Source organism: Nicotiana tabacum, chromosome 19 (genome assembly GCF_000715075.1).
Source record: "Nicotiana tabacum cultivar K326 chromosome 19, ASM71507v2, whole genome shotgun sequence".
NCBI lineage: Eukaryota > Viridiplantae > Streptophyta > Magnoliopsida > Solanales > Solanaceae > Nicotiana > Nicotiana tabacum.
The window spans coordinates 5,259,471-5,278,058 of record NC_134098.1 but is presented as its reverse complement, the minus strand read 5'-3'; the positions used below and the strand labels follow the sequence as shown (position 1 = coordinate 5,278,058).

Here is an 18,588-nt window from a genome sequence, read left to right as displayed (position 1 = left end):
TGTCAGTTCGTCAATTGGAAACTTCATCGGATGCATATATAGAAGAAAAGGAAGGGTTTGAACTTCTATTCCATATGCAAGAAAAAAAGACGGAGAGACATAAAGAACAAAGAACATATTATTTATGAACATATCCCAAAAAACAAAGATTAGCAATTTTCAATAGAACTTATTTTTGACAAGAGTGGGTGTGGCTCTAGTGGTGAGCACCCTCCACTTCCAACCAAATGTCACAAGTTTGAGTACCCCCAAGGAGTTCTTGGAAGGAGGGAGCCGGGGTTATATCGGAAACAGTCTCTCCACCCCAGGGTAAGGGTGCGTAGCATACCTTCCCCAGACCTCGTTAGTGGTATTATACTGGGTTGTTGTTGTTGCAGAGCTTCAATTCTCCCCTACTTAATAATATACGTTCGTTTCAGTTAGACTCGTGTTGGAGATATATAAGTGTTATAAAAGAAATATACGTTCGTTTCAGTCGTTGTTCGATGGCAACTTCTTGGGTTTTTCTCTGTTATTCTGTTCTGGGCGGCATGGTCTAATATAAGTCAACTGACTCACATGAAACATAGAGTTAGTTTGCATCGGTCACTTGAGACAACGGCCATGGCTAGCACCCATGGAAGTATATATATCTTGAATCCAAGACAAAGGAGTTTTCAGAATTTCATTTTTTTTTTATCATAATGCCAACAAGAATTTGGTTCTTTTTACGAACAAGATGTCGACAAATCTGCGAATCTAGAAATTCATTTTGGCCAATTCAACCTTCTCGAACTGTTTGTTTTTAAAAGCCAAAAAGAATTGTGCCAAAATAACAAATGCTAAAAAGAACAAAAGTCCTTGGACACGCAATGGATCTTGAAGTACCATTTCTCCATCACCCTGACCAAATCCGCCTACATTAGGATTACTCGTTAATGGTTGATCAAATTTGATAGATTCGCCTTCGGAAACAAGAAGTTCTGGTCCAGGAGGGATAATACCAACCACTTGACGTCCATCCGACGCATCCCTTATGGTTATCTCATATCCACCTTTTTCTTTTCGTGGCAGTAAACAAAGAAATAGATCAAAGATTTTCTCGTAACTTGTCAGAAAACAGAAAATTCCAACAAGGAATATTATGTGACGCTATTAATTTTCCTTCTCTGGTGCATATTGTCCAAGTAGGAAGTAAACTTTGCCAAGTATATACAAAGATACTTCAGTAACCTATTAACAACATAACTCATTGGAAAATTCAGAGTCATATTTTAGTGGGAACACGAACAACCATGTTCTTGGACACCACTCGAAGCCAACTTGTAACTGCGTTCCCAAGTATCTGTTGGAGCAGCTTGCGCGTGAGGAACGTGACGAGGATGTTTCTCTCTTTTGTCACCCCTTACCTGTTTCAGCGCATGCTTAAGGGAAGGCAGCAAAGCTTCCATGCATTCTGCAACTGCATTTGGATTGCCTGGCATATTGATGATCTGAGAACATTGTGAAACATACACACAGGCAAAATTTCAGGTTCAGAATTTGACATAAATTTATAAGAGGGTCAAATAACATGGAACAGCAGTCAGAAGACCAAAATAGCCGTCCACCAAATCGCTTAAACTAAAAATAGCCGGCAGATGTATAATATACGTATAATTCATGTATAACTGTACATAATGTGTATAGTCTATGTACACCGGAGAGCAAAAGTAAACAGTGAATTTGACCGACTATTTGCGTAAAAATCCCAAATTTAAGAGGGTCAATCACTTCGATTTTGTACATGTACCCTTTCAACATAATGCAGGTCGCACTTGGCTCTAAGAAAGAAAAGAGTGGCTGTACTTCACAGATTGAACAGCTTCCCTATTTCTAATAGAGAAGACAAGAGTTTCCCAATGCCTAACTAAATCTGAATCCTCTACTTGGCTATCCAGTAGCTAGGTCTACTTATGATTGCCACTGGTTCGGATAAGTCGAGTGATTTAAGAACATGAGACAAAAAAGTGGTAGGAAGGAGATTGGGAAAGCAGAAGCAGGAATATGACGTTGATTACTAGAAAGAAAACAACAGCAACTATGCCTAAATCGCAAGCTAGTCGGAGCCGGCAACCTAGGAAGAGAACCTGCAAAATATCCCTTTTCTCTAAATATGTCAAGCCATCTTTTATGGATCACATATAAAGAAATCCATCAAAACTCAACACCCACTTTAAGTATTCCCTTTCTTGTAAAGTTTGAAACATGTGTAAATCTTAGGAGATTTTACCATTGCAGCAGAAGTAGCTATTTTCTGGAAATTTTGCTAATTCCATGAGCAATCAATTGTCAACTGCCAGCTAATTAGCTACCTTCTGCAGTTAACTAGGTGATTCGGAGGAATTTTAGATGACAAAACAAACAAGTCGCTAGGCGCAATGGATTTAAAATTACATTGAAGATCTTCATGATTCTTTTTCCCATTTTTTTCAATTATGGAAGTGTAATAGAAGATCAGCCTGTTGCCGCAGGCAAAACATCGTATACCTAAAACATAAATGTACAGGAAAACCAACGGACAAGCAAACAATAGAAATAATCATTGGATTAGGGAGAGAAAATGTATGATTGATGGCAATACCAACCATAGTTCTAAAACTCAACACTCGGATTCGACTTGCTAAAGAAGTTCATTATTCAACAAAATGAAAGACTAAGCATAGTTTTAAAACTCAACACTCAGATTCGAGTTGTTAAGGAAAGGAGTTCAGTAAATTGGAAGACTAAGAATGCAAATACAGAACCAGAAATGCCTTACCTTTGTGTTACTCAAGGAAACAATTTTAGGTTAAGCTTATCAACCATATGAGGGAACTTTGGGCTAACTTGTGTTGGTGTGTTTTGTGGTGCATGATAATAAAGATGCATTAGTTTGGACTTGTGGCCTTACCAATGTTGATCCTCTTATTCCAGCTGCTGCACGTGAGAGCATTGCAGAAGGCGTTACCTGTGTGAAGTCAGATGCATCATGAAATTAGAAGAAATTCAAATATTTTTCTAGGTCAGGGAAAAAATTTATAGCTGCCTTGCGTAAGCATGCGAAATGTTCAACCATCGGAGAAGGGCTAACAGAGATATATAGAAATCCTGAGGAAGATTAAATATCTGATGTTATCTAACGAAGGTCACGTCATTAGTTGTTTGATAATACACATCCCTCGTTGCTTTTATACAAGAAGGCCACCAGAAAGGCAGACAGAAAAATTCACTTGCTTAACTTGAATTCTCTACGTTCATTTTTATACTTGAGGAAAAGAGTCAACTTCAAAGCTTGAGATACTTTTCGTGGTGGGTGGGGTGCAGTTTGGGATACAGCTCTTTTTGGGCTAGAACAGAGTCAGCTTCAAAGCTTGCTCCTTCTCCCTTTTATTTCATTTATATACTTTTTTGGATAACAGTTGTGTCTGGGCCAGCTTACAGACACCTCGACTATCCACCGGATAACTCTGTCTATCAAAGTTAGGCAGACAGGAAAAATTCAACTAAGTACTTGGTCTGTTGTTGTCTCCCTACAACGTCATAGAATGTCTTCTTATCCTAATCTTTTACTTGTAAAGTAAATTATCTTCTTTTCAGAAGTGGTAACAAACGACAAAGATCTTGTGACATGAGCATGTGGTTGTGCACCTAGTTCTATCTTTTCGTTGTTTTTCAACACCCCCATAGTTTCGGCAATGAACTAGGTGAAGATTATACAGACAAGGGTGTATAAACTATCTGCCAAATTTTACCACATTTAATACATATGCAATTGAATAAAATGCCCATGGAATAACAGTGATGAGAACTTTGATACCTTCAAACTTTCTCGCATCATAACATAGAGAAGACCAGGTGTTTCTTTCTGTATCATACTTTTGGTAGCTTCAGGGGTAACATCCCTTGGCGTACAGCCGGTCCCACCTGACTCATCCAGTAAGAGTAATTTATAAAAAAATATTATCAGCTAGGCAAAGAAATGGGACCATGACCATAATAACTTAGGAGCATACCAAGGGTAAGAATAAGATCCACTTTGTCAACGTCACTCCACTTCTGCAACATGTCTTTGATCTTTTGCTCATCATCTGGCACAACAGCTGTTGCAACTATACTTGTCCCTCCAAGCCTTTCTGACAATGAATTGACGACAGAAACTGCCCTTGGACCACTGCGAGATCATATAGCATAAAGAAACTCAAACCAGTTGATAATCAAGGAAGGGGAGCCTTTCTAATGGGTTCTAACATATTACGGGAGCAAGAAAATATCAAGCAGCCATGTAAATTTATCCAAGGTGAAAACTGTGAAGAGTCCCATATCGGTGCTTAAAGGGATGAGTGGTCTCCTTAGGCTTGGGCAATCCTCACCTCTTGAGCTAGCTTTTGGGTTGAGATAGGCCCAAGATCTATTTCTTTACATGGTATCAGAGTTGCACTCATCCCAATTCTCGTTTCCCGATGTCGGGCCCCCATATTAAATTCCCACGCTCCAGATGTCCATCCCTGGGCGTGAGGGGTGTCGTGTGTTAAGAGTCCTACATCGGCGCTTTAAGGGATGAATGATCCCCTTAGTATGGCTTGAGCAATCCTCACCTCTTGAGCTAGCTTTTGGGATTGAGCTAGGCCCAAGATCCATTTCTTTAACAAAAAATAATGTTAATGCATAGAAAGGAATCAGCCTATGGAAGGGGACCTTGGCGCAATGATAAGAGTTGCCTCCGTGTTACCAAGAGGAAGTCAGGGGTTCAAGCCGCAGAAACAACCTCTAGTAGAAATGTAAGGTAAGGCTGCGTACAAAAGACTCAATATGCTTTGGCCCTTCCTCGGACCCCGTGCATATAGCCGGAGTTTAGTGCACCGAGTTGCCCTTTTTTAAAAGTAATCAGCTTATGATGAACCCAAAATAGAATATCTACGCATTTGACAAAATGTTCACTTGCAAATGAGACATTTTAAGTGGAAAGAAAAGAAATACCATCAGATCAAATCAATTGCAGTATTGTCAAAGGCGCGCTTAAGCCCTGAAGCGAGGCTCAAAACATGTTGAGCGTTTCGCCTCGCTTTGTGAGCGCTTTAGTATCGCATAAGCGCGTTTTAATGCCGCATCAATGCTTCAAGGCATATTTTTCCTTGCCAGTGAGTGTAATCCTGAAAAATGTGACATTAAACAATTGATATTTCACTTTATCGTAATTTTTTAAAATTTCTTGTCCATATCTTTGTTATTCATGCTTATAATTATTAGTCTTGGACTACATATACATATTTTTACTTTTTCTCTAGTTGCGCCTTTTTTTATTTAAGTCCACACTTTATTTGCGCTTTGCGGTTAAAGCCCCAACGAACCTTTGAACTTTTTTGCGCTTTTCATTTTTGATAACATTGGCTTAAAGCACGCTTAAGCCCTGAAGCGAGACTCAAGGCTCTAAGGCATACGTTTCCTTGCCAATGAGCGTAATTCTAAAGAGGCGACACTAAACAATTGATATTTCACCTTGTCATAAATTTTCTTCAATTTCTTTGTCCATATATTTGATATTCATGCTTATAAATATTAGTCTTGGACTACACATACATATTTGTCATTTTTCTCTATTTGTGCCTTTCTTCATTAAAGCCCACGCTTTATTTGCGCTTTGCGCTTAAAGCCCCAATAGACCTTAGAGCTTTTTTGCGCTTTTCGCCTTTGATAACACTGATCTATTGTACAGTAGTAGTTCTTTTATCTCTGTGAAAACCAAGGAAAAAAATAGAAGCAGAGCTAGTTCTTCTGGGGAGAAAGGCTTGTCAAAGTGCACATGCCTACCGCGAAGTTTCAACTTCTCAAACAAGGCTACCACAAGGAATCCTCCCAGTTGTTTTATCATTTAGGATCGTAAACCTTGCCTCTTCTGGAAGCTAGAGTGATGGGTTCCTAATTAACGATACACGAGCCATTCAAACACCAAGTAATACTGTACTAGCAAGTAGCTTAATATTTGTAGCAAAGAGTCTGTGTACTCACATGGTTCACTTTTACATGGAGCAATATCAGATTTGCCTTTTTCCTTTTGCATAACTAAAGTGACCCTTTTGGAATCACGAACCAAAAAGGTGTATCTTGATGCAACTTCAGTCTTTATATAAAGAGGTAGGGGAAGGGAGACACTCAAACACCAAGTAATAAAGTAACTTAATATTTGTAGCAAAGAGTCTGAGTATTCACATGTTTCACTTTTGCATGGAGCAATATTAGCTTTGCCAATTTTCCCTTTGTATCACTAAAGTGACACTTTTGGACTCACGAACCAAAAAGGTGTATCTTGATGCAACTTCTCTTTTTATGTAAAAGAGGTGGGGGAAGGGAGCCATTCAAACACCGAACACTAGGAAGTAGTTAATTTTTGTAGCAAAGAGTCTGAGTACTCACACGTTTCACTTTTACATGGAGCAATATCAGATTTGCCGCTTTTCCTTTTGCATCACTAAAGTGACCCTTTTGGAACCACGAACCAAAAAGGTGTATCCTGATGCAAGTTCTCTCTTTATATAAAAGAGGTGGGAGAAGGGAGACATTCAAACACCAAGTAATAGGAAGTAGCTTAATATTTGTAGAAGAGTCTGAGTACACACGTGTTTCACTTTTACATGGAGCAATATCAGATTTGCAACTTTTCCTTTTGCATCACTAAAGTGACCCTTCTGGAATCACGAACCAAAAAGGTGTATCCTGATGCATCTCTTTCAATTTTAAACTAACTGACGTGGCAGTTGCACCAATATGTCTCCGGACAAAGAGTGGTAAACCCAAGACATAGAGTGGTTAGAGTAGTCATTTACGGACAAAGAGAGGTAAAACTCAAAAGATAAGTAGTTAGAGTAGTCATTTATAGTGGCCGTGGAAGCAAATGAAGTAACTTTTACCAAGAGATAGATGTAGGTCATTTATAGTGGCTATGGAGGCAAATGAAAATAAGAGTTTCATTCTTAACAATGGTTTCCAATGACTATAAGGTTTGAAGTACTTCCTCTTTTCTTGCAAATAGTTAGACATACCGTCTTTCCTGAGTAACTTTCAGTTTAACAAGCTTAAATCTTACGATATGCATGTCATTAACAAATTACAAGCTAACAGAAATTTGCATGCCAAAATGGCAGTAATGAACTCTTTCTCTCTCAACTGTTTGCATGAATGCAGAATAATAAGGAAATAGAGGATTAGAAAAATAAGCAGAAGGAAGAAAGGAGAAAAGATAAGCGCGCATATAGTAAGATATTATGAAATATTGAAATATATGGAACATAAGTTCGCAACAAAGGAGCAACTTGATACAATGGCAAATATAGAAGAGAAGCAGCTCCCTACTATAAATTACCTGCGATCAGGTCCCAATCCTGCGGCAACAGTATCACTTACTGTAAGAATAGCTACCCTAAATTCAGAATCTTCACAACTGCCAGTATTTGCAGCTGCTGGCTTATGTTCTTGTTGGATGCTACTTAAGTCTGGCAATTGCAAATTCCTGCTCCCTGGCGAATTGCTTATATCAGAAATCAAAATTGCAGGCACTAAAGCACCAGCCGGTAATGAAGCTTCTGAAGCCGGAAGCTCTAACAAAGCATTGGCTGACTTCATACTGAGAAGCCGACTGCTAATTTGATGACCTGTACTCTCAGCCATGAACCTGTAAATCATAAACGGGAAAAAGAATCATTTGATGCCATTCGCTGCAACAGTCTGCTAATAAAGCATGAACGAGGTATTGGACATCTTAACCTTGAACCCTCTTCCCTCCTTCCCCCATAAAAAATATCAACCGATATATCAATAGCCTGCTCTACTTGGGGTTCAACTAAAATGAATTTTTTAGGATTTGAACCAAACAACCCCTTGGGATTTTACAGGGGAAACAATGAAGAAGCAAAAATGTACAATCTTGTGATCTATGAACTGGTTAAAAGCACGAACATGTGTTACAAATAGGTCAAATTTGGAATTTTTGAAATATTGTACATCCAAAGACTACAAAGCAAAGTGAAAAGAATAGCATTCACATAAAATGATTTTTATCACTGAAAAGATCGTATATTAAGCACTTCACAATTTGCAATATGTGATACATCCGACAAAGAAAAAACAAGAAGGGAGCTACTATAGGCTAAAACCCAGGAAAACCAGCATCTATGACACCAGTAAGTGCATTTGGAAAATGATATTTTGATGAATGCATTTGAAAATCAATAGGAACTACTAAGCTCTCAAAATTTACTCTTCAAAGATTATAGTTGGATGACACTGCATGTTCTGAAAGAAAGAGAAACAAAAGAAAATAAGACGCTTACCCTTGGGAACCCGACCCATCATTCAACTGCCAGGAGATAACAGCTCGATGGTATTCCGGACGGAAAGGATATGTCTTAATTGAATGCTTTACACGAGCTTGCACTCTAAAATTATCAGAAACAGATACTCCTTTAGTGAAATTGGACAACCATAAATCAGCCAAACGTTGAATAGAAAAAGGATTGAGGGGCACTCTTGGCAACCTTGGAAGATGAGGGTTTCCCCACCCAGAGATGTGTCGAACGGCTGGAACCACAAAGAGATGGAAACAGACCAAACAGCTCACAGGATTTCCAGGTAGTCCAAATGCAAGAATCTTACCGGAAGTCCCATCGGATGATCTGGGAACGATCTCAGCAAATGTGATAGGCTTTCCTGGTTTCATGAGAACCTGGATTTGCAAAGAATGCCAATAAAGTAATTATTTCCCTGATTTCATAGATACAAGACGTGTATATACAAACAAGAAACACTGATGTATATCTGTGTATATACATACAATATACATATCATATACATAATCAGTGTATATGTGTTGTATATTTGGGCTACAGCCTGTAAGTATATTGGGCCGCCGGGCCAAAAGTGAAAAAAGCCTAAAATAATTATTTCCTTGATTTCATAGATACAAGACATGTAGATACAAGCAAGAAACCCTGATGTATAGCACAAGCTCCCAGCTCAATCCCATAAGCGTACACAGTGAGCATTACTCTTTGAAAATACAAGTTTCCAAAATCTGTAAACAGAAATTGCCAGCATTACCTTCTGAAATAAGATTCTCCCTTTCTTTTGAAGTAAAGGCTTCACAAAATCCCGGTCTCCCATGGAAACACCTCCAGAGCAGACAAGGATGTCAATTCCAGAAGCAAATGCATTGTCTAGTGTCGTCTCAATCTCCTGCTCATCATCACGAGCTATACCGAGATCGAGAACTTTGCATTGCTGCTGTGTTGCAGCAGTTAGGATCATCGCACGGTTGGAGTCCCTAATCTGCTTGTGATAAATAGAAATTAAGTAAAACACGCCAGAGACGAATATCTTTGCAAATAATCTAGTCCAATTACAAGTACTATAGTAACCATGCAATGAACAGGAAGGAATCATGTATAAGATACCTGAGCATAACAAGAAAGAAAGGAAGACAGAATCCTCAACATTTAGTTGACGAAATCTCATCAATATACGAATAATAGAAAAAGGAAATTTAATGAAGAATTTCCATGAAAGAAGAGCTGCACGCTAGCGAAAGAATAACACCCAATCCGACAAGTACCATTAGGTTATGGATGCACAAGTGAAGGTTCTATAATTGATATTCCTCAATATTTAGTTGACGAAGTCTCACCACGGTTTTGTTGATTGTAAGAGAGGAGGTTCAAAAGATAAAGGTCTTCGAAGAATAATATCACAAATTGGTTGCAATATTTGTTGATATATCAACAAATTAATATAATGCAAGAAGAGGTCCTATGGTATATGCTATTTGCTGGAATATTGTGCTTGATAGGAAGGTGTGGAGGTCGAGCATTAAGGTTGCAGGTTAGGAGGTAGTTGAGCATTTCTCTACTTTGTACCGGGTGGGAGGCTAATCTGATAGGGTTTTGTCTTAGACTGCTAGTGGTTAGTATTGTATTCACACTATTCTTCCGTTTTTCATAGCACCGGGGTCCAGGCCTTACTTATATGTTATTGTTGTTGCTTTTCATCTATTTTCTGGTTCATATGATGTTGTTTTATTTTTATGGTTTCTGTTGCTAGTACTGATATAGTGTCTCCTTTCGTCTTCTTGAGCCGAGCGTCTATCGGAAACAACCTCTGTACTCCCTCGGAGTAGAGGTAAGGTCTGCGTACACACTACCCTCTCTAGACCCCACTTGTGGGATTTTACTGGGTTGTTGTTGTTGCTGAGAATATTGTGCATGTGAAGAAATAGACCTTTGGTCTAACTGTTGAGGGGAGGATTACCCAAGACATATTACGAGACTACAACCCACTCTCTCAATCAATCTCTCAATCAATGTGGGACTTTAATCCCTCGCACACCCAAGACTGGACAATTGGAGCATCGATAACATAACACGGAGCCTAACATTGAGAAACCCAACAACAGGGATAGCTTGAGGTCTAGCTCCAATACTATGTGTAGAAATGGACATTGGCCCTAACTGAATCTCAAAACCTAGCTCTTGAGGGGAGGATTGTCCAATATCATACAAGGAGACCACAACACATTCCCTCAATTAATGTCGGACTTAATAGTGCTAACTGACGAAACCAGCGGGGCATCAATCAAAAGCTTGTATTTTGGAGAAGCACTCAAGACAATAAGGGTTTTAGGATAAGTAGAAGTAAAGCTAAATATATGCACTGCAAGTTTAGTTAGCATAAGAAGAGCAACGTTGAGGTAAATTAAATGGGATTTCGCTGCCTGAATGCAAACAATTTAGATATTTAGACTCAACGTTCCAGAATAATAATATTATAATGAGATGTTACAAATATAACTAAAATAGGATCGTTGAAATGGAGAAGTATTAGCCTTTATGAAGGATGCTAACATTTGGCAACGATTTGCTACAAATTTCAAGATCGGATAAAGTTATTTCTCATGTGTAGTAGATAATATGCAACCTATGAGTCTCACCCACATTTGTTTATCAATGTTTTTTGGAAAGAGAAATATGGAGGTATAATTTTCAATTATAAGAGAATCATGAGTTATTCTCCATAGTTTGAGTACTTTTTAACTAACACTTGTTGCTTTGGGCTTAGTAGAGAAGAAAACCTTTTTTATGGAAGTGTGCTATGCTAGGTACTGTCTGGTGTATTTGGCTTGGGAGAAAACTGCACTGTCCCACCAAAACAGTTTTCTAACCATCAGGACCTTCACATGTAGTTGTGGGAAATCCATGTATCAAAACTGCTTTTGTTTTTTATTCACCAAAAGCTCATAGGCTAGACCTATTCAACCACCCACAGAGGGCCTTTCTCAGAGAGGTGCTACTTGACAAAAGTACTTTTCAATTTAAACATAAGTTCTAATAGTTTCTGGTAGAAATACTCTACCAAAAATAGTGTCTGATGGAATCCCATAAGTACTATGATCAATGTTAATATTAGCGTAAAAAATCCTTTTAGAGAAAATAGATATTTAAATTAAGATCCTTTTTTTATAACCGTTGTGTCCAAGCCAGCTTGCCCGCACCTCGACTAATTACACGTGATACTGCCTCCCATCAACATCGGGTACCAGGTAACTCTATCCACCAAAGTTAAAATGCTTCTTTTTAAGTCACAAAATAACGCAGATACAAGTGTCATTATCATGGAAACTATGTCGCCACCGTGAGCATCAGATATTTTTTTCTAAAAAGGAACGTCAAAGTAGCTTCCACAACCTGACCACGATCTAACCTCCCAACTGTTGGTTCTACAAGCTCATCCCCTGTTGATAGGACAGCAACTGTCGGACTAGGGTAAACCTGTATATCAGCAATCCAAAATACAACATTATTGCATAAGAAGCAACATCGAAAAGAGGAAGAAATAGGCAGAAATCTGGGGTTATAGCATTGAAACTGCAAGGAAATAAAAGAAATACCTTCACTGTGACAACACCCACTGTGGCAAGTAGACCAATTTCTGCAGCACCTAATCGCTCTCCAGATTTCAATACAATACCACCCTGTGCAATGTCAGATCCCTGGAAAAGATAATGTTAAATCAGTTAAAAAGTCCGACTGAGCATAAATGGTGGTAGTAAAAAATGAGTTAAGTAATTAAAAGCAATTGTTCCATTTTCAAGGTCAATAGCCTCCTTCTCAACAAGAGCACCCAAATAATAAAATTTAAGCAGCTATAGGGAGAACACTTTTTAAAACACACTTTTATCAAGAGAGAAAAAAATGTCTCTTAAATGTGCAGCATTCGTAAAGAAATATACAATTTATGGCTCCCAGGGGTCTAAAGAATTTTATGAAGATGCATTAAACCTGACTTGACTCAAAATTAGTGGGTCGTCGTATTCGAGCAAAAGATAACAAGTTAACATGCATTACTATGCTGAAAGCTATCGCTTGTCCAGACGAGCAAAAACACCAAAATGCCTATTAAGCTCACTTCTCCATCAAATGGGACTACCCCAGGGTGGCACAAATTGCCGATAGCCGCACCAAGCAGCAGTAGTGCCGAAACAAAGTTCAGTCAGCTTAATGATTCATTAGGTCAGAGGGTGCAGCTCATTGCCAAACATTTTATGTACTCGGCTCCAGTTAATATAACTAGTCACTTCAAAATATAAAAACACTTATTAAAATATGTGGATCATTATTCCGAAGATATTCATGCAAATATCGAGATTTGATTTTCAGAAAATGAAAAACAATTAAAAGGTTGTTTCCAAAAGCAAATTTTCCAGCTTCAAGCAGACATTATTTTCCAGAAAACAAAATAACACTAAAAACAAGCCAACAATAAAACTGCTTTGCAATTCGAACTCCATTCTACCTACGCAGAAGACATACCTAAGGTAAAGCATCAAGTTCTTACCACTGGACGAATATCGACTCCAGGGCTAGTTTGCTTCAATATTTTCACTCGCTTTGTTTCCGCTGAAGCAACTGAAATTGATTCAGTGTCCTCTACTTGCACAACCGCATCAGCACCATCAGGCACTGGACCTAGATAGGGGGACAACATGGAGAAATCAATTGACACACAAAACAGTACTAGTTGGATGACCATTTGTCGAAAATTAACAGAGCCGCCTAGCTTCTAAACCCATTACAATATAAAATACTTCCACTGAACTGGACCAGCTTGCTCATTATCTTCAAGCGGCTTGTGAGCTACACGCTCAAGTTGCAACAGGTTAATAGTACATTAAGGGGTTGTTTGGTCCGCGGATAACTTATTACTTAGATTATAAATACGAAGATTGTAATACATGGATTAATAATTCATGTATTATTTAGTGCATATGCATTTCTTGGTGGATGTTTGGTTCATAGTATCACAAATGGGATATATGGTGTATAATCTAAAACATGTGTGTGGTTTTAAACTGGATAAAGTCTTGTTTTCAATTATAACCTTGGAAATGGCCGAAGGTATAAAGAAAGGGCTTTGGAAGAATGGCAATTTTGTCATTTGAATATTTTATCCATGTATAGCTCATCATTGTATTGTTGTCGCACCCTGAAGCTCAAAGCAGAGCCTCACTTTCACTGAGGATATCACGTTCTAGGACTTCAAATTTTCATGCCTAATAAGAGTAGAGCTTTTCTAGAAAACGCCAAGGCCAATTTGACCTACCTCAACTTCATCCCTAGAGATTCAATAAATTGAAGTTTAGTTTGAACACGACATCAAACAAGTGGTCACACCCGCATCCACCACCAGCACAGTATTTGATACGGGTAGATGTCACACGTCAATTTTTCCCTATAGGGATGTCTCTTCTTATTTTTAGATATAATTCTAAATATCTTGCCAAGATCAACAAGAGCAAATATATCGTCTAGGCATAAAGATAAAGATTTTAACGATATCGATGGAAACACAGTGAACAAACAAACCTCCGGTAGTTACATATGCAACAGTCCCAGAGGTAACCGTCACACCAAGTCCATCATTTCCTGCTCTTGATTCAGCAATTACAGGATATTCTCCAGGTCCATCAGCGGCAACAACGGCATACCCGTCCTGCAACAGATCCGCCCAAAAAGGAAGTTAACCATCACCTCATGAGCTAGCTTTTTCAAGGACGAGTTAGGCTCAAAGTCCATTTTCTTTACCAATCCCAACTACTTAACACGAGACCTGGTCTATTGAATGATTGATTGATTGAATATGGTAGAGGGAAGCCCACTTAGACAGAAGTAGCCAAAGGCCACCAGATTGGACCTCGTGATACTGTCACTCAAACAGTGGCTCTTAACCATCAGGCTGTCTCTATACGGACAACTATTCTGCCTTCGCCACCTATCCCATACCTCCCCCCCCTCTCTCCCACCACCACCACGGTCTAAGCAACCCAACCTGGGAATAGTGCCAGAAAGAAAGCATTGAATCAATAAAGACAGCAACTTTCACACAGAGTGCATAATTCCAAGAGTCAATTTAAGCCCCAAAAAAGGTCAGTCAACATTAACAAGTAAAACACACACACACACACACACAACACACAAGCATGTATATATAGCATAATTCCAAGCTTCAGTTTTTAAGCATCAAAAATAGTCAATTAATATTAACATGTACGACACACACAAAAAAAAAAACATATCTATACCCTTAACATGTACAGAAAATATACAAAAAAGTAGCAATACCCAATTGATAAAACAGTACATAAATGCGAAAAAAATACCTTAATAGAAGCAGGGTACGGAGGAAGAGGGTCAGGGGCAGTAATATCCTCGGCCAAGATTTTGCCTAAAGCCTCGTGTATAGGCAAAGCTACAGGTGGCAGCCGCTGAGCTACACTTAGAACTATGTCAAGTGCTTCTTCAACAGGTATCATCTTGTTTGAGATTTGGGTTCCTCCATTTTCGCCCATTCTTTTGCTTTTTTTGGCTCTTCAGTTCTACCAATGAGTCAATGAACTAGTAGTAGAATGGAGGGGTATATGAATATTTCCAATACTTGGACCAACGAAGAAATAAGTAAATCAATAGATAAAATGTGAAAAGTGACATAAGAGTTAGTAAATTACATGCTTTACCTATTAACTTTAACTAGTAAAAATAAAGTTTTGATGGACGAGAAAAATAAAGTTTTTTACTTTTTATTATTGTAAATGTTTGGACATGATTTGATTAACATTTGAAAAATTAAAATATTTGAGTTGAAGTTGAAAAGGGATATTGGAAAATAAAGTTGAAGTTTCGGAACGAAAATTTAAAAATAAAAATAAAAAATTTTCAAACTTTTTCTTCAAATTGTACATTTCAACTTTGAAGTTTAAATATTGGTCATTTGATAAATCATTTGTTATTTGAAATAATCATCAAATATTATTTGTTTCTTAAAGTTAAAATAAATCCTAAAACTATACGTAGAATATACATAATACATAGTTGACCCATGAACTTGTCCCATAATTTTATTTAGACAACTAAGCAAAAAATATGTGAATATGCATATTTTCAAAAGCTAAATAAAACCTAAAACTAACTTAGGATATGCATAATATATAGATGCATATTGAACTTGTCACGTAATTTTGTTTATATAACTAATTTAGGAGACCGCCTTATTAAACACATTTTATTTGTCGAAAATTTACATATTGAATACATATTTTATAATTTTTTAATGTTGTTGTTGCAAATAAGGATAATAAGAAAAAGATATGTTTACATTTTTGGCTCTGATACCATTTAAATTCATATCTCTGTATTATACTATATATTAGAAAAGTTGTGTTTTCAACCTGTATGCTTAAAGTCTTTTTTGTAACACCCCAAAATTTTACTAATATTTACATTCTAGATTGGGCATCTTTATAATGAGGAGATATTTTACTTCGTACTTCCTAAAGGTGAAATCGACAATATATGAAAATTCCTTACTTTAGGTTGTGTTAATATTGACAAAGAAATTCCATGGTGTTGCTATGTGTAACACTTAATATTATTTTGATAAATTATTATTAAATACATTATATAATTAAAATTTTGGGTTGCCACCCTTTTGTATTTATCTAAAGATATTTAGTAGATTGGGCAGTCACATTTTTTATATTTATCCAAAGTTGACTTGTTTTTCCATAACCTCCTCTCATATTTCATTCTTTCAAGACAAAAAAAATTTCTGCCCTCTCTACTTCTTATTACCTGAAAAACTTCATAAAAATCATCATAAATCTCCACTAAACCAACCAGCAAAACTCGTTCTTGGTGAAGCTCAAGTTGCTCCTCTCTTTTGTGGTAAGTTACTAAATTCATTTTTACACTAGACATCTATTAGTGTTTTCTTCATATCTTTTTGTATAGAGCTCCATTTTAAGTGATCCAAGACTTTATGGAAAGCTATTTCATAGATCTATAACTCTTATTCAGGAACCAAAATCTAGTGTTTCCTGTATTTACCCGAAAAGGGATCATAAAATGCAGGACAGGTGCTGCCCAGATTTTCAGTTTTAAAAATACTCCATGTACTACTGTTAGTAATTTTAGCATAACTTTTTGTAAGAAACTTATATTGGGGTGATTCAAGATGTTAGGAAATGCTAAGACATATATCTACAACTGTAATGAAGACCATACAGTCTAGTTTGTCCTTTTTTATCTTCAAAACTGAGTCACAACACAAGACAGTGATACTGTCCAGAATTTTTGTTTCAAAAATTTTGGGTAATTTTTACCAATATCATGTTTAGTTTGACATGTTAAATCACTGAACTTATATAGATATTTGATTATGTATTTAACGTATATATACCCTTATAAAATTTAAGGGGAAATGTTTGAAGAAGTGGACGGATTTGGTTTGTCTATGGCGTAGACGATTCGAACATTCTCAAGTTGTGGTTGAACTGTTTTGTGGTAAAATACCAAGGTTTGTGTATAAATTTTGTACTCTTTTTACTTGCTGAAATATTTTGAAATAACATATTTTTTTTTCTTGTCTTCAATTTATATCGTTGTATTCGTGTTATATCAAGTATTGTAAGATATTCGCTAAATCGCCCACTCGTACGGATTGCTTGATCGTTTTACATTCTTATTGGGACTTTATCCTTCTTGTGGCAGTGACTTTGTCACTCATCTTGGCATGCCTCTTGATTCGGATCTTTTGCCATCTTGACTTTGGATTTGTAGTTCGTCTTAAAATTATGGAATTTGTCTGTGTTAAGTACGAACTAGAAAGCCATTTTTAATATGGTTCTTGATTCTCTTGACTATTGGGTTTTGACCCTACATGATTTGGGGATTCAGTCCATCTTGATATCTGACTATGCTTAGTGTGATGGCATGACGTACATATTGGGCGAAAAATGAATATTTGGCAAACTCTCTCAGATTGATAGTATACGTTTTCTTGACTTTTGAACATTGTTATTGATATTTGGAAACATTTTAAGGTTTGATATTTGATACTTTTGATATATTTGTTCACTTGTTTTAAATTATGTTAAATTTGAGCTACCTATGACTGAAAAGAGAATTTAATGGCTCTCAAAGTTTATACGACACTAAGTTTTATGCTTAGCGGTAGTTGTTTTCTATCGTAGATAATGTACGGGATGAAATTTAAAGATGGCCTTATGAAGTAGTCTTTTTGGGAGCAGTTATGGAGATCACATTTGCATATGCACTATGGTTTTGTATAGTTTTGGGACATGTACATGATATATATGTCACACTTATATATGTTATTTGGAGGCTTGTTGGATCTTAAGACCAAAATCTTGTAACTTTAATTTGGTAACTTATTTTATTATTTTAGGGTATGTTAATAACTAAAGTCTTGTAATATTCTGAATTTATACTTTGTCTTATAAATATGTACACAGGAGAAAACTAGTTTTCCTTTTTATACCCGATAGTTTGAAATTTATGTACAATACAAACTTGTAGTGATTTTGAATGAAAGTATAATTTTGTTAGGAAGTTGCTTTAACGTGTTGATTATTCAAGAAGGGTTATCTCGTCTTATGTTGATATTTTGACATTGTATTTTATTTTTAAAAAAAGAATAAAAAATTATGAAGAGTATTTTCAAAAATAAAAATATTGCACTTTGGACCTCATCGCATGGGCCTATTTTTGCTACTAAATTATTCTGAATATTTTTTTAATTAATATCTTCTTAATGTCGTAAGTAGTAAATTATATTTGTTTCGTAAGTAGCACCTTTCCATTCTAGAGGGGTTGCTACACTTTTTTATAAAGTTTGAGGGCATTTAAGTTATTTCATATCAACTCTTACAAATATATTATATACGTGACTTTTTTCGCTACAAACACTACGTGTAACTTTGAAATGACTCCAGGTGTAGGTTTTCCTCCAATTTGTTTATATAATGAACTTACAAAGTTTAGATTGCTTCTCAGATTTTCTTCGTCTTCCTTAAATTCCTTCTACTTGCAGGTACATTTCAAACAAATTTGGCCATGTTTTTCGCTATGCATCTGATATAGAAACAATCCCTTCCTCTTTAACTTCAATTTTGTTGTTTTGTATTTGTTTCTCCTTCTTTTGTTATTTCAATTAGTTTCAGCCCACATGCAATTTTTTTAAGATCAATAGTAA

The 18,588-nt window shown here is 36.7% G+C and overlaps 1 protein-coding gene across 1 annotated transcript; it reads right to left on the bottom strand.

The window, feature by feature from the left end:
* Positions 1 to 1,076: 1,076 nt before the first annotated feature.
* Positions 1,077 to 14,966, bottom strand: LOC107822561 (molybdopterin biosynthesis protein CNX1). Its single transcript, XM_016649113.2, has 13 exons — positions 14,699 to 14,966; positions 13,905 to 14,031; positions 12,877 to 13,007; positions 11,930 to 12,031; positions 11,727 to 11,810; positions 9,091 to 9,318; positions 8,529 to 8,716; positions 8,325 to 8,429; positions 7,358 to 7,666; positions 4,014 to 4,171; positions 3,818 to 3,924; positions 2,912 to 2,968; positions 1,077 to 1,472 (listed from the first exon to the last, which is right to left on the bottom strand). The coding sequence occupies exons 1-13, from the start codon at positions 14,885 to 14,887 to the stop codon at positions 1,254 to 1,256; spliced, it is 2,004 nt and encodes a 667-aa protein (XP_016504599.1). The 5' UTR covers positions 14,888 to 14,966; the 3' UTR covers positions 1,077 to 1,253.
* Between the last annotated feature and the right edge of the window lie 3,622 nt (positions 14,967 to 18,588).